A 15,401-nucleotide genomic window follows, 5' to 3' on the forward strand; every position below is an offset into this window, starting at 1 on the left:
TCAAAATAACATTTCCCTTAATTTCTTATGAATAATTCCCACTAGATGTGTAGAGATATTAAGTTCCAAGAATAAAGTATATATATATATATATATATATATATATATATATATAAAAGCCGAATCCTTTAGAGGAGAGTCTAAAACCGCAACACGGGGCATTTCATTCTATTGACAAGTGTCTCTCTTTATTGTTAAATGTGCCTTTAGTTTTTTTTTTTTTTTTTTTTCACCCTCTTTAAATGCGGCCTCTCGTAAATAGCTGTTTTTGTGATTTGGATTGTAACGCTTTTAAACACTGCCTTTAGCAAATAATCGTTTCTAAATGTGTTTTGGATTTTAGATATTTGGTTTACACTCATCCTATGCAAATTAACTATTTGAAACTTGAGAAATGCTATTTTTAATTTTTCCATCTCCATTTATACATATATTTTTTCATATCCACAAATGGATATGTAGGAATCCAATGGTGGATTTAAGAAGTGATGGATGAGAGATTGAGAAATAACATGTCTCTCGGAAAAATTTTATTGACCATCTTTGTATGCAAAGTTGTTGCAAGGCTCAGTCTTCATCAACAATGTTTCATCAACTTCAGCTCTTCCTTTATGTTATAATCTCATTCTTTGTATATGCAGTTGTTGCATATGCAAGATCTGGTCCAACACCACCTTCTCTGTTGTGAGATTTTTGTTTTTGGATTTCAAGTTTCTATGTGGGTATGGTTTGGCCAAATTTTTGAAAGAAAATCTTCACAAAAAATAATTACGGATTCAATTATTTTGAAGTGTAGTGTTTTATGATGTTAGAGCATAAAACCATTCCTTACAGTCTCACCAAAACCATTTTTTTGTTATTTTGGTGAGGCAATTTAGCAAAAGTAACTAAAATCTCTCATTTTCAACCTTATCATTTTAACCAAAAATAAATGGTGACCGAACAGTGCTCACTATCTTAGTGAGTGCTATTCACTCACTAAATGAATAAGAAATAATATAAATTTTTTATATCCTTCCATATTCTTTGAAAAAGTGTATATATATATAAAGAAGTAGTTGAAAAACAATATTTTAATGGAATAATGAAAGTTGATAGTTAAAATAGTGAGGCTGCTAAGTGTGTTTTAAAAAAGTTGGTAATTAAAATAGAGAAAAGTGTACTTTTGATTATTTTGGTGAGTAAAATTTGCTGAGGCTGCTAAAAATGCTCGAATAAATTTGCGTATTCTCAATCAACGGTGGAAGGCTCAACGCCTAAGCCTCGTTAGACTCGACAAGGTAAGTAAAGAGAATAGAGTAAAACTTTAAATAATTAGAAATTTGATGCAATCAATTTAATTTCTTTCATCTTGAAAATTTTGAAATATCCAAACAAAAAACCCTCCCCCCATAAAAAAAGAAAAAAGAAAAAAAGAAAAGGTATTCACATATTAATAAATCTCTCTCTCTATAATTTTTTTTTAACAAAATATAGACCCCATTTCCTAAAACACTTCTCAGCTTAAAAAAAAATAAAAAAATAAAAAAATAAAAAAATCTCAGCTATGTATCACATCAAAACTCTTTTTTCAAAGAAAAAAAAAATCACCAAATACAACTATCTCACTTTAGTTTAGTTGTCGTGCACTTTTTCGTATAGCTTTTCTAGATATTTATTTAGAAAAGAATCTCCTTGCATCATATGATCGTACACTGCACCTTACCAAACGTCACCCAAACACGCTATGCCACGTTTCCCATCAACCACCTCTCGCTCGAAGTCGTCCAATTGAGTAACGGCATTGAGTGTCTAACAAGGGCTACAAAAGCACAGGATTCCAAACCCACCCTTAAAGAGATTAATAGGCAATTTGGAGATTTGAAGCCCGAAAATAACATAACAGACCCTCGCTGCTCTCTTTTTGCCTCTGCGTTTGCTTGAACCCCCGCCATGGAGGCAACTCTTTTCAGCTCGCATCACTTTCATCCCCGACTCCTTCCGAAAAAACCCACAAAATTCCGAGGTCAGTTTCCACCTCGTTTCCCGGGAAAGCTCAGGACAAGTAAAAATGATAAGAAAAGAAGAACGGAACTTCCAGTACATTTTATGTTTCATTCAGTTGATTTTACTCGATTTTTTTTTTTTTGAATAAGAAATAAAGAGTTTGTCATTATTAGATGCAATTTATTGATTTCTATGTGGCAATTGTCTTGCTTTTGGAGACTTGGTTGAACTGCGCTGTCAATTTCAGTGTTTAGTAAGGTTGGTCATTATGGAATGGTGTGTGTTTGTGTTTTTGTTTGTAAGAGCTCGTGATATTGTCTTTCTGAAATTGGGTTTATTAGATTGCATCGGTGAGTTACCTGTAGGATGGTTGCTGCGAATGACTTAACAGGTTGTTACTATGATTTGAAATCGTGGTTGCTACATTGGGCTTTGTTTATGACTGTCATCGCGTGCTGGAGTTGATTTCTGTGCTGAATGACGCTTCATCTTTGTGAAGTTTAGATGGATATCAGGCAAATACCAACATGGGACATTCACATTAGTGCTATTTGTTTTAATACATTAGTTATTGGGGTTGCATGAAGTCTAGCTCCAGATGGAATTTTCCATCTCTTTCAATTAGCATTCCTCTTCAAATTCATTTTCAAATGCAAAATTTGCGAGAATCGAACAGGTGAATCTAGATTATTTTGAGTCATCAATTGACGTTGTTACTTTTGGTAGCACTGTGTCAGCAATCATTTTTGATAAGTACTGTGTCAGCAATCATGTGCTATCCTAATCTCTTAAGTTGAACATCTTTTCTGGATGTCTCTCTTTCCCTCTTTGATTTTTATGCTTCATTTTATTAAAATGCTCTGTTGTTAGCTCTGTGATCCATGCGCTTCAGAGTGATTAATAATGTGCCTTACTGGATGCTTTTTGTACACCAATACAGATATATGTATTTATGTACTTTTGTATCTTGGCTTATTGTGCAACTCTTATATCCGGCATACAGGTGGACATGGAGAACATGGTCTCCAATCTTGTCATCCATTGTTTGCTAAAACCCATGTTGCCCTTAAGGCAAATTCTTTGGAATCCAGCAGAAGGCGTTTCCTGCTGCTAAACAAGCCTTTCCTCTCCAAAGTTAAGCGGAAATTCTCCGTTAATTTCTCAGATCAGCTCCGTAGTGACTATATGAATGTTGAGCCAACATCCAGAGAGTCTCGAAATGATAAAGTTATTCAATGGAAGCCTGATGATGGAGCAGATGCTCTCAGTTCGATTAATGCCAATAACTTTAAGACTGTACAGTCCAGAACCAAAATGTTTAAAAATAGGTTTTTGGATTTTGTACGACTGAGTTCTGTCCTCAATAATGCTGCTGAGTCATTTTTCAAGAGCGAGATAAGGCGTAGGTTATTTGTGACTGCCATACTAATTGTAATTAGCCGTGTTGGATATTTCATTCCTTTACCTGGATTTGATAGAAGGCTGATACCTCAAGATTACCTTAGCTTTGCCTCAGGATCTGTTGGTAAGTTACACAAATTTATACATTCTCTCTCTCTCTCTCTCTCTCTCTCTCTCTCTCTCTCTATATATATATATATATATATATATATATATATGCTTATGTTGTCCATATCTACGTACTCTTTAACGCTAACATGTGATTTCCCATGCCATGTTAACTGAAGAAAAACTTTGTTTTTAAACCATGTAAAAATATTATTGCCATCATCATTATAACTTCTATATGTTTTCTCAATTCATGCATGGGTGATCATTAATTTTGTTTCTGGCAGATGAACTTGGCGATTTCACATCGGAGCTTAAGCTGTCCCTTTTCCAGCTTGGGATCAGTCCTCAGATAATAGCATCAATTATCATGCAGGTTCACTGCATTTCTTTAGCCATGAGATATATACATATTACCTAGATGCTTGTTTTCTCATCTCCTGTAATTTACCTTTGTAAGATCTTTTCTCAAACATGCTGAATTCTATTTTTTGTAGGCTCTTTTAGATTTTTACGATACAACATATTTATGCTGAAGTTCATGAACTTGATGCGCAGGTACTCTGTCATGTCGTTCCTTCCTTAGTAAAGCTGCGGAAAGAAGGCTTGGATGGCCATCAGAAGATTAAGAGTTATATGTGTGTCTAGTTATTCATCTCAAGCAGTGAGCGAGTCCTTGCTTCACAATTTTGTAGTGAATTCCATTTTCATAACTGTTTTTTGAAGATTGCAAACCCTATGAATTTCTCTACCCATTTCAGATGGTGGATGTCATTTGGCTTTGCAATATTGGAGGCTGTGATAGTTTCTTGTTACTCACTTCAATATTCGATCTATGCAGCTAGTCATAGGTAATTTACTGTGAACAAATCATTTTCAACAATGGTCTAGGATTTCAATTATCTCACTAGGAATTGAAATAATAAATCAATATCATTTTGCAAGTTCAAGGATAAATACTTTAAAGATGATTTGACCATATATTTTCTAATTATTTATTGATTTATTTATTCTTTGAAAGAGATTTTATTATGTTTACAATTTTATGGATTTTGCAGGGTCAAACATGTGATGGTAACAACTCTTTTATTAGTCTCTGGTGCGATGACCATCTCATGGATTTGTGATACCATAACAGAATCTGGATTTGGTAGTGTTCTTTACATGTTGGTGTGCATTTTATTGTCTTTCTTATTACTCTTCTTGTCATTTTCATGGATGTCTTAATTTTCTTGTTGAGAAGACAATTATTGAAAGATTTGAATTCTTCTTTGATTACAAGACACTGTGTCAAGTCTGGTAAAAAAATTTGGCTGTTTCTTTTTTTTCCTTTTTTTAACTATGGATGAACTTTCTTAAGACCTCGTGGTTGGGCAATTCTTGGGCTATGCTTCTGGATTAATTTAGAATCCTTCTTGATTACAAGACACTGTGTCAAGTCTGGTAAAAAAATTTGGCTGTTTCTTTTTTTTTTTTAACTATGGATGAACTTTCTTAAGACCTCGTGGTTGGGCAATTCTTGGGCTATGCTTCTGGATTAATTTAGAAGAAAGGTTTTGTGAAGTTCAGAACAAAAATTTTCATTTTAAAAACATCTGTTCAAAAAATTTCTTATGGCCTGCTATCTAATTATTCTAATGCCTGTTTTGAATGTGTTCTTGGCTAGAACGTCTTTTGTATAGGTTCAAAGAAGCTTGATTTGCATTAGTTTCAGGGAATAGCATGAGAATTTTCTACCATAGAAAGGGCTCTATATTATTAGAACTCTTCCTAACCTCCAAATATCTAACTAGCAGAGAAGTTATCTATTGCCAAAGGATTAATTGTTAATGCTACTTTAGAAATACATGATAGTTCTTTGCTTTGATGGGGTCAAATCCGCTCTGTGCTTCATCCTCCCCAATATTGATTTCATTGCAGAATCACTTGCTTAGTGATCCCTTCAAATTCACAGAATCTTTCATTTTTGTATTTCCCTTTTTGCCAAGGTTGTCAGCATCACTTTATTGCTGGAAAGGTTACTTCTTTCATCACCAGAAGTGTTGGTATAGTCAACCAGAGATGCTGGTATTGCTAGTTCTGGGTGATTTTGTACATTACACCTCTCTGGTTGAGTCTATGCCTTCTAAAGATGAAAGAAATAATTTGTTGTCCTGTGTTTTTTTTTCTCCTTCCTTTCCAAAAGAGGTTGAGTCTATTCATTCCAAAAGAATAATAAATAAATAAATAAGTAGGTGGTTGAGATGGCTGCCTATGATCAGGTTTTACATATAATCAAGAAATTTTTATATTCATTAAATTGTCTGATCTTGTATGGCTATTCTTCTCTTCTATTCTGACCTGTAATGCATATTTCAGGTCAAGGTTCATCTCTAATTATATGCGTGGGAATATTGACGGGCTACACAGAAACATTATACAATATGCTGTCTCAGCTCTCAGGTACATGGCAAGAGATTAGCCTAGATCCTATCAATATCTTGAACTTGTGACCATGTGACCCCCACCCCCCCTTCTTGTTCATTACTTAATTTCTGTAGCATTTTCTTTAGTTAAATGTTTATAATGCATCTACAATCGAAGTGTGGAACAGCCCTAATTTCAGAGCCTAACTGACTGAAATGAAGATCATAGCAGCAATTCTTGTTATGATAAATCCCAGAGTTATAGAGTAATTGGTCTAAACAAGTACTAGCAGCACAAAATTTAATTACTTAAAATCTTTTTTTATTTATTTATTTATGAGATGATGCATAGAGACTTAACCAAATTATATACAATTAAATTCTTAAGATTAATAATTCACATGCATAAAATTTTTTTCTGAAACCCTTTTAACCACACATGAATAGAGGGTAGAAAAGGTGGAGACTCTATGGCAAGAAATTGTACCTTCAATAGTAAAATTTCAATAGAAGGTAACAATGTTGACTTCAAGCGTGTCAATGTATTGCAGGAAGTGCTGTGAGTTGGTGGCCCTATGTACTTGCAGTGTTGGGTATTTTTACTGTGGTCACTATGTGGGCAGTTGTGGTAACCGAAGGTTGCAGGAAAATTAAGCTGCAGTATTATGGTTTCAAGCTTGCTTCTGCTGCAAGGTAATATAATTATTTATGTCTAAATCTTTTTTAGGTTCCTTTCTTCTGAAACAAATTCAGGTTAAGCAAAATTCATCCAAAAAAAAAAAAAAAAAAATTCAGGTTGAGAAATTATTATTATTTTTTTCCATGATATTACCTGATGCAATTATTTTTAAGAGACTTGTCTATAATGCTACTGGACATATTGAGTTTGTTTCCAACATCATAAGTTGTAGGTATAGTTGCTTGAACACGAATAATAATATGCATTAGCCAAAAATATAACAGGAATTCTTCTCACCATATACTATAGCTATTATTACTCGAGCACAAAACAATCCGATAATAAAATTGGATCATTGACACTTTTTGTTGCCTTTCCATGTTTTGGACAGAGATGACTCCCCAATCACTGAAGTGGAGCCTTATATCCCTTTTAATATTAATCCATCAGGAATGCAGCCCGTTCTTACGACAACTTATCTCTTGGCATTTCCCAGCATTCTTGCAAGGTTATTTCAGTGACAATTGATTTAGATATTCATTCTATGCTTATATGTGTATTTTGCATCTTGAGGATGAGATTCCATTATAAATTTACGCCTTCAGAATAGTTGAAACCTCATTTTTCTGGTTGATTTTAGTATGTGTGCTTAATATTAGCTGCTTCACTATTTGCTCAATATTCAGACTGCAGAAATAAAACGTTCTCTTCTTTGTCAATCGTATTGTCTTATAAAGTTTTTGCTTCTGTATTATTCTCATAGGGTGATTTGTTTGGCAGTCTCCTTGGATCACGTTTCTGGGAGCATGTGAAGGAGATATTGAACCCTGAGACTTCTCTTGGTGCAGAGCCTTGGGTTTACTATTCAATATATGCATTCTTTGTCTTCCTATTGAATATATTTGACATTGTAAGTATCTGCTTAACTTTATGATCATTTAATATCCTTGAGTTTTATTTGCTCCAGGACAAAATATTTCTAGTACATATTGTTGTCATGATTTTCCTCCCCTCTTGGGTATTAATCCTCTCCGCAAATTATACTTAGTTGCATGATACAAAATATTTTTGATAAGTACTTGATACAAAAAATACAAAATATTTTTGATAAGTACTTAATACAAAAATATAAAACCAGAGGATCCAATGTTCTTTTGTGCTAAATTCTCTGTGATGATTTCACTCTTGATATATTGCCTCTACGGTTCAAAATATTTTGGACCTTTAGACTATTTGATGTTTTGGAAAAACTAAGTTATGGTTGGAAAGATTGACATCAAAATGCCACCTAAGAGCATCTTCAGCAGCAAGAGGTATATTACTTAATCAAAAAGCATTATTTTCTATTTTACCTCTTCTTTTTTCAATACAAACTCCAACATATTTTTTTATTCCATTCTCTATTTTATTTAAATATTATTTTCAGTGTTTTTTTCATTATTTTCTTACACCACTGGTCCACCATTTTCTTCCTCTCTCTCGTCTCTTTCTCCACAACTCACCATCCTCAGCCTCCAATTCCCGACCCGCACATAACCCATTGCCCCAAAACAACCACAAATCGAATGTAAAGAAGCCGAAGAACAAACCCTATACGAATTGAATGCCTATAAATGTCCAAACAGAATCCATGGTTTAACCGGCCCTAGTCAATTTGGGTATTTCCCTTCAGAAAATTCTCACTGCGTTACTGAGTAAGCTTCTAGGTGTATATGAGAAGTCCAATTGTAAATCATGCTTGTAATCATTTTTTTTTTTCTCTTATTCACTTCGTTTATATGGATTATTTTCTAGGGAAAAAAAAAACACAATCTTTAATCACTGTTTAATTGCCTACGCCAAAACAGACACGAGCATGCCATTTACTAGTATTCGCTTGCCCTCCATGTCTCTGTAATCGATGAAGATGCAAGTCCTAGGCCGAGAACACTTCGTTGAGGGAGAGGGAGAGAGAGGGAAAAGATTAAAAAAAATGATATCGTGTACTACATAATTAATTATCTTTTTCTACAATTTTTTCTTTTTAAAAAAAAAATAGTAAAATCTAAAATGTATTGTTAAGCTGTCCCATGCTTTAAAGTGTTACAATCATCCAAAAATGATGTTATTGTTTCTTTTTCTTTAGTTATCAATTCTGATCCTTTAGTTCATATTTCTAAATAATCTCATAACTGGTAATTCTGTCCAGGCCAACTTGCCAAAGGAAATTTCTGATTACTTAAATAAGATGGGTGCCCGGATACCAAACATAAAACCTGGGAAGGCTACCATAGACTACCTCACAAAGATTCAGGCATCGACACGTTTTTGGGGTATATATTTCTCTGAAAGTTGTAAAATATGCAATTATTTTTTATTAGTAGTTGTAAAATATGCAATTTAACTTTTCTTCTAATATAAATACCAGTCATTCACTCAATTTTTGTTTGTTCAATTGCTGGTTTTGGCTGTTCTTTGGTGGACATTGCACAGGGGGCCTGTTGTTAAGTGCTTTGGCAACTACATCAACCATACTAGATCATTACTTGCGCCGAATAAATGCTGGATTTGCAATTGGTTTTACATCTGTTTTGATCATTGTAAGTACTTCCAACTTTAGGCCCAATAGATGAGATTTGCATGTGCTCTCTATCTAGAAGTTCTAGAACAGTGGTGCTGCCTCTTGATATATTTTTTTTTCTCTCCCTGAAAATTGACTACTGCTGATTTAATGATGTGCTTCCTAATGCATTTTGTGAGAATGCTGAAGTTCTCTACAATAATAATTAGATTACCATATATATTAAAGCTCCAAGCTGGCCCTAGAGAAATCAATTGGATCTGGCTATGAAACGCAATTCTATATCTTTGTTGCTCACCCACAGCCAAGTTTTCTTTTTCTTGCTTGAGATGTGATTGGTTTTTTTCTTCTTCTTAAAAATGCTGGAGCTACAAATTTTGACTTGAAGGCTTGGTGTTGGCATATCTAGTAGTTGCTTTGTTTATCACAGTTTAATTGCTCTTTGGCCTTTCTTGATACTTGTGTTGGAATTTTGAGATCTTTAGATTGATTTGTGCATATAGTTTATTCAAGCCAGGAAAATCCCAATAATTTTCTTAATTATGCCTTTGATCTTCATATTCACTCTTTCAACAATGCTCCTAACTAAATGTTTGTCAGGTGGGTTCCATTATTGAGCTTAGAAGATCGTACCAAGCATATAATGTAATGCCAACTTTAAGCAAAGCTCTAAGACGATTTGGTGTATAGCTTCCAAGGAGGCCATGCACTTCATCTTGGGTGTTTACTTATAAACTTCAAAGCAAATCCTGCCTAGTTGATAGTGCCAGATGGTATTCAAAAATTCCTTTTGTTCCCGAGATTCTCCAAATGATGATAGTTGACCAATATTAACTGCCGATGAAATATGTCTAGAGAGAAGCTGGGATCCTCCTTGCATCACATCACAATCTTCATGGGGCTTGAAGTTTAGAGAGAAGCTGATGCTGCAACAAGAGAGATAATACTGTATCTCACTTTGTCACTTCAATGGGATAGCAGGCTCTGAAGCCTCGTATTTTTGGACATGTTTTTATTTATGTTTTAGACAATTTTAGAGTCAGGATGAGTTTAATGGATTGTAGAGATATACGGCCGTAGTTTTACCAAACCACTCGACATCATGTTCAGATTTCATGGAGACATTAGCTTTAATGTAATCAAGAAATCATATGTAAATTATTGGATGTCTTGTCGGTTGGCACAGTAACTATTTCTCCAAGGCTTGACAAAGCAATTGGTGGTCATTTTTTGTGTATCATACAATCCAACCTCCATGCATTTGGCAGCAAAAAATGCAAAATTTTGTAAGCTTCTAGGGTTTGTTCTTCGTCTTCTTTGTTCGACTTCTTTTACATTTGATTTTTTCTGTCTTCTTGGGTTTAGATTCAAACTGCTTTACGGCCAAATTGAGTGTGCATTTGAGAGGCCTAAAAGTACATTTAACATTCAAAAATCCGTTTGAAAAAAAGTACTCATTTGATAAAAAAAAAATGAAAGTGTTTTTAACGGTAAAAAAAAACTAAAAATAGTCAAAACGCACTTTTGACAAAATTTTAATTTTTGCTAAAAAAAAAGGTATTTTTACTTAAAAGTTATATTTTTCAAACACAATCTCAAAACATGCTCTTAATAGGGTTTGCGAGGCTTGTTCTCAAATCTCAATCTTCCTTTTTGTTGGTTGCTTTCGTGAATTCGTCGTCGTTTTGGGGCAATGGGTTTTGGTGCGGGTCAGAAATTGGAGGGGTTGTGGGGAGAGAGAGAGAGAGGTGGACATGTGGTGTTAAGAAAACAATTAAAAAACATTGAAAATAATATTTAAATAAAATAGATAATGTAATAAAAAAATATGTTAGAGTTTGTATTAAAAAATGAATAGGTAAAATAAAAAATAGTGTTTTTTATTAAGTAAAATTCACAAGACATATGATTTGATAACTCAATAATCATGTTAATTTTTGTTTTTATATAATGAACTGTAAATCCAGACACAAATAAGTTTTTTTTTTTTTTTAATAATAATAATAATAATGTGTATTACCTACTTATATGAAGAATTCACCGAAAAAAAGAAAGAAAGGAACACTCCCGCCGGAAACTCATTTTCAAATCTATAACAAACGCGAGCAAATTTTCAGAGCTCTCTCTCTCGCGATGGAGGGGCAAGGAAGCTCGGACACGGAGTACACGGAGATCGTGTCCACGGCAGACTCTCTGGACAGTTCCGTGATCTTCCACGTCATCAACGACGTCGTAGGCTTCGTGCTTTACATGCACCAGCAGATCCCCTCGTAAGTCCGCCCAATTTTGAACTAACATTTCTGTCTGGTGGCTCGGAAAGTGCAGGAAAATTCAGACAGAAAATTTTCATGTCTAATATGAATGAGTCTGTGTTCTGAGGTGATAAATCATGTCAATTGTTCAATAAATTTCACCACATTTTGGAATCTGAATCTCTCCCTAATTTTCCCATTTCTTATTGAAATTAGGCTCCCAAAATTGAGTAGGTGATCTGAAATTCCCACCAAATTTGCGTGTTTTCCTCCATAGTCGCTTCAATTTAGAAGTCCAAATTATAAATTTCCTGGTATGGTATCTAAAATCAGTTATTTTTACACAGCACATTGCAGGATATCAGTCTTGAATTTGATACACTGCATTCAGAATATACAGAATTGGTATGTAACATGATAGCTAAGCACAGGCTAATTTGCATCATGAGTACCATTTTGGATTGGGTTGTGTGCTCTAAGCCTCTAAGAGTTGTAAGCTTTGTAGGAGATGGATCTTAGTGCACAAACTGATGCAAAGGCGGTGTCTTCGTTGCGAAGAAAGCACATTGGCAGAATGAGGGAGGTCAAGCGGGGAATCAGAAGACTGGATAAATTGATGAGTACGGTTTCTAATCTCAAAACTGCGCTTAAACTGATGATGAGTAGTGAGATTGCTTACATCCGGGAAGTTGTTCTGGTTCTCGGAGCAAGTCCGATTCGGCCCCTCCATGTTTACCAGTTGTGCTTTTCGCATGGAAAGGTTGTTGTCAGAGGAGAAGTTGATTTCGCTAAGAGCAGGGCAGCTGATGGGCTTTCAAGAAAGGTTCTTTAGTTCTACTTCTGCTTCTAGCATAAGTTGCTTTTCCCTTTCTTTTTTTTTTTGGGGGGGGGGGGGAATATATTGTAACACATATTTCTCTGGCAGGTTATTCGGACGCTGATTTCGAAGGACGCCGGATCTGGTTCCTACCCAGGTAGTTTTTTGAGCATGTCTGGCCAGTGTATGTTAATCTGGTGAAATTTAATTTGCTGCAACTTAAAGTGAATGTTTTTTTTTTTTTTTGTTTTCTTTTTACTTGCAAAAACAAATAAAAGGGTTATATTTTTCTTATCTTTTTATAGGCCCCAATAAGTTGTTTCTATTGGTTAAAGCTCCCTCTTCCTTCAATCTTCCTCTGCATTTTCTTCCCAAGCGTGAATTCAGATACAGCAAAAAGGTTTCTGTCTCTCTCTTCTTTTTTTGTAAGTAGTAAGGGTAACAGCAAACTAAATAATTGGTGTGCCTTTAATAATTTTTTCCTCTATGGTGAATCTGCTTGCTGTTATTTGCATTAGACAATAGTATTCCTGACATGATCTTGAGAACCTTGACAAACTATTGTTCTCATTATGAACATATACTATTATAGAGGGTGCTATGTGCTAAGGCCGCTTCTAGCTATTAGAGCTTCATTTTTTAACCCTCGTGGAATTATGTTTTAAGCTGCGGAATGGATAGAACAATTCTGTAGATTGAGACAGATATTTGATACTGCTGTTAGAGTATACCATGGAGTTCAAGAATAATAGTCACAGTTTAAGACATTAATGACTTATTATTCTTGAACTCTATGGTATACTCTAACACTTGCTTCCCTTTGGTAATATGGTTGATTATCACTATCCTAATGGTAGTTGGATGAATGCAACCTATATTAAATTTACACGTTTAAAGGATTGGGCTCTTTGGATTTTTCACGATTATAGCATAAGATCATCACATAGAAGAAATAGTATAAATATGAATGAAAAGAATATTTTAGGTAGACTTATCTAATGTCGCTAGCATGCATGTGCACCATTGACCTTGACAGCATCAAAGCATTCCTTTTGTGGTTCACTGATTTTCCTTAACAAGGTGCTTAATTCATTTATGTGTGTTCTAAAGAATCTCGAGAATGTAGATATGTGTTGTAATTGGAACATTAAAGAGGAGGTGTTGGTATAAGTGGTAAAGCTGACCGACCCTATGAGTTTTTTTGGAGTTGCTTTTTGCAGATTTACTGTTTACTCAAATGGTAAAGTTGATCTTGTGAGTCCAGTAGTTTAGTATGTTTTCTGCGGATTACTGTTGATAAGAAGTGAAGGAGTTGTGTCTTTTCTGTTATCTTTAGTTGAGTTCTGCAGTTTAGAATGTTTCTGCAGATGTACTGTAGTTGAGAAGTGAAGGTGTTGTTTTTCTGGTTTTAATTGCTGATTTGTAATTTGGTTGCTTGTTGTTTGGGTCTTGTGTAGAAGTAGGGCTTGATACTGGCTGTAGTATTTTTGTAGGTCAGCTGCTATGCTGACTTATGTGTAATTATTTGAGTTAATGAAAAGCTTATTCATAATAATAATAATAATAATAAAATGCCCGTTCTCAAAAAGAAGACGAAAAGAAAAGAGAATGGTAAGTCATATAAATATCGCTTTCCTGATAAATTTTTTGGTTACATTCTTATAGACATTCTCTGGTTATGGTCTTGGTGCAAGAAGCAGAGAACATAAGATATGAGTCTATAGCTACTGGAAGTTTTGCAAGTATCTTGTGACTTCCTTACATAAAGAGCATGCATGCATGTTTGTGTTTCCAATATAACTTGATAACAAACAAGATAGCATTTACAAATGCACTTTTGTTGCAGATTGTTCCTTTCAGACTACGGCTTAAGTGCAAAACCCAATATCAGGAAATGGGTGCTCTGGATCATGCTTCTCAAACTGGGAGCTTCATCGGTTTGACAGATTCTGCTTCAGATGATTTAATCTGGTATTTAGAACTTAAATTTTCGAGTAGCAAGATCTTATACACATTTACACTCGTTTCTTTGAAGTGCCAGCTGAGTGCAGATGCTTTCTTATCTATCCAATTTTTGTATTGGGGGCTATTTACTTTGTTGACATCAGTCTAATACAAGTAATGCCATTTTGTCTAATCCTTTTTTTTTTTTCTCACTTGACAAGATTTTGTAAATTAGCCAATGAAGATTTGGGGTGCCTCCTATCTTTTGATCTGTTCTTTTACACTGTTACTTGTTCCCAAAGTTTTACCATACTGATGTAAAAATGAGGTCGCTGTTGGACAAGTCTTTGTAAAACCTTTCACTATTTTCTCCAACTTCGTTCTAGGATTTAGTGACTTCAATTTAAATAGCTTTGCATTTGATCCATATCCCAACTTGTGCCCCACACTCACCAGGCTGCTTGTATCAATTTGTGTTACTTTTAGTGCTGTAACACCATGAAATCAAGTGATTAATAACTTCTAAAGTCATGCATCTGGTGTTTGGTGACAGGTTTCAATGCCGACATGTAATCAAGGGCCTGGCATCCAACACACCAACAGAAGAATGAAAAAAAGTTGGTCGCCTGATCACTGTATATAAGAGCTATTATTCCCTCATGATATTTTGATTGCCTGGTTGACTCATTAATTAGCAGGCTTATTTGTTACAATTTCCTGCACACTTTGATGTAATCAACACAATAAAACTGTGAGTTACTAGTTCCTCCCACCACTCGCCCCGTGAGAGTCCCGGAGAGGAGGTCCTTCTAGTTTCCTTTTTCCCTCTTATTTTTCTCCATTTCCTTTTAGTTCCCCTCTTTTCTCTCTCATTTTTCTTGATCTTCTTTCTTTTTGGTTTCTTCCTCTATGCTCGGCGTACTCGTGCCTCCGCCTCCACCTTCAACCTTTCCACTTAGGGGTGGCAAAATGGGTACCCATACACAACCAGATTACGACCCGCGGGTATCCGTTACACGATTAGCCTATATTCAGACATGACCCGTTTAGCTAAACGGGTAATCGGGTTTGACACGATTATGACACGAAAATAACCGGGTAACCCGACACGACCCGTTTTACCCGTTTAAAATAACCGGGTCTAATTGTGTAGACACGACCCGACACGACTCGATTACCCTAAACTATAAATTTTTTTTTTAAAAAAATTAAAATTCAAAATTGTAATAATAATATTGATACATCAATA

At 34.8% G+C, this 15,401-nt stretch overlaps 2 protein-coding genes across 3 annotated transcripts; both read left to right on the top strand.

Moving 5' to 3' along the window:
* The first annotated feature begins 1,860 nt into the window (after positions 1–1,860).
* On the top strand, positions 1,861–10,365 carry LOC132171169 (preprotein translocase subunit SCY2, chloroplastic). 2 transcript variants are annotated; one of them, XM_059582414.1, is made up of 13 exons: positions 1,861–2,005; positions 2,990–3,511; positions 3,783–3,871; positions 4,054–4,133; positions 4,257–4,346; positions 4,554–4,645; positions 5,854–5,937; positions 6,452–6,593; positions 6,971–7,087; positions 7,360–7,489; positions 8,768–8,891; positions 9,052–9,158; positions 9,740–10,365. In XM_059582414.1, the coding sequence occupies exons 1-13, from the start codon at positions 1,933–1,935 to the stop codon at positions 9,827–9,829; spliced, it is 1,740 nt and encodes a 579-aa protein (XP_059438397.1). In that variant the 5' UTR covers positions 1,861–1,932; the 3' UTR covers positions 9,830–10,365. The 2 variants fall into 2 exon arrangements, with proteins under 2 accessions (XP_059438397.1, XP_059438396.1); XM_059582413.1 differs by having other exon boundaries at positions 1,917–3,511.
* An 802-nt stretch (positions 10,366–11,167) lies between these two features.
* LOC132169070 (uncharacterized) lies at positions 11,168–15,003 on the top strand. The gene is made up of 7 exons (XM_059580158.1): positions 11,168–11,409; positions 11,739–11,796; positions 11,897–12,214; positions 12,317–12,365; positions 12,514–12,608; positions 14,055–14,179; positions 14,706–15,003. The coding sequence occupies exons 1-7, from the start codon at positions 11,168–11,170 to the stop codon at positions 14,761–14,763; spliced, it is 945 nt and encodes a 314-aa protein (XP_059436141.1). The 3' UTR covers positions 14,764–15,003.
* The last annotated feature ends 398 nt before the right edge of the window (positions 15,004–15,401 follow it).

Source organism: Corylus avellana, chromosome ca2, assembly GCF_901000735.1.
Source record: "Corylus avellana chromosome ca2, CavTom2PMs-1.0".
Lineage (NCBI taxonomy): Eukaryota > Viridiplantae > Streptophyta > Magnoliopsida > Fagales > Betulaceae > Corylus > Corylus avellana.

What these genes read in the sequence shown, in the direction of transcription:
- LOC132171169 (XM_059582413.1), top strand. Translation starts at nt 2,890, where the DNA reads ATGTGCCTTACTGGATGCTTTTTGTACACCAATACAGATATATGTATT. An exon ending in ATCTATGCAGCTAGTCATAG is followed by an intron (nt 4,347 to 4,553) that starts GTAATTTACTGT and finishes TGGATTTTGCAG; the next exon opens with GGTCAAACATGTGATGGTAA. An exon ending in TTACATCTGTTTTGATCATT is followed by an intron (nt 9,159 to 9,739) that starts GTAAGTACTTCC and finishes AATGTTTGTCAG; the next exon opens with GTGGGTTCCATTATTGAGCT.
- LOC132169070 (XM_059580158.1), top strand. Translation starts at nt 11,168, where the DNA reads ATGAAGAATTCACCGAAAAAAAGAAAGAAAGGAACACTCCCGCCGGAA. An exon ending in ATTCAGAATATACAGAATTG is followed by an intron (nt 11,797 to 11,896) that starts GTATGTAACATG and finishes TAAGCTTTGTAG; the next exon opens with GAGATGGATCTTAGTGCACA. An exon ending in GCTTCAGATGATTTAATCTG is followed by an intron (nt 14,180 to 14,705) that starts GTATTTAGAACT and finishes GTTTGGTGACAG; the next exon opens with GTTTCAATGCCGACATGTAA.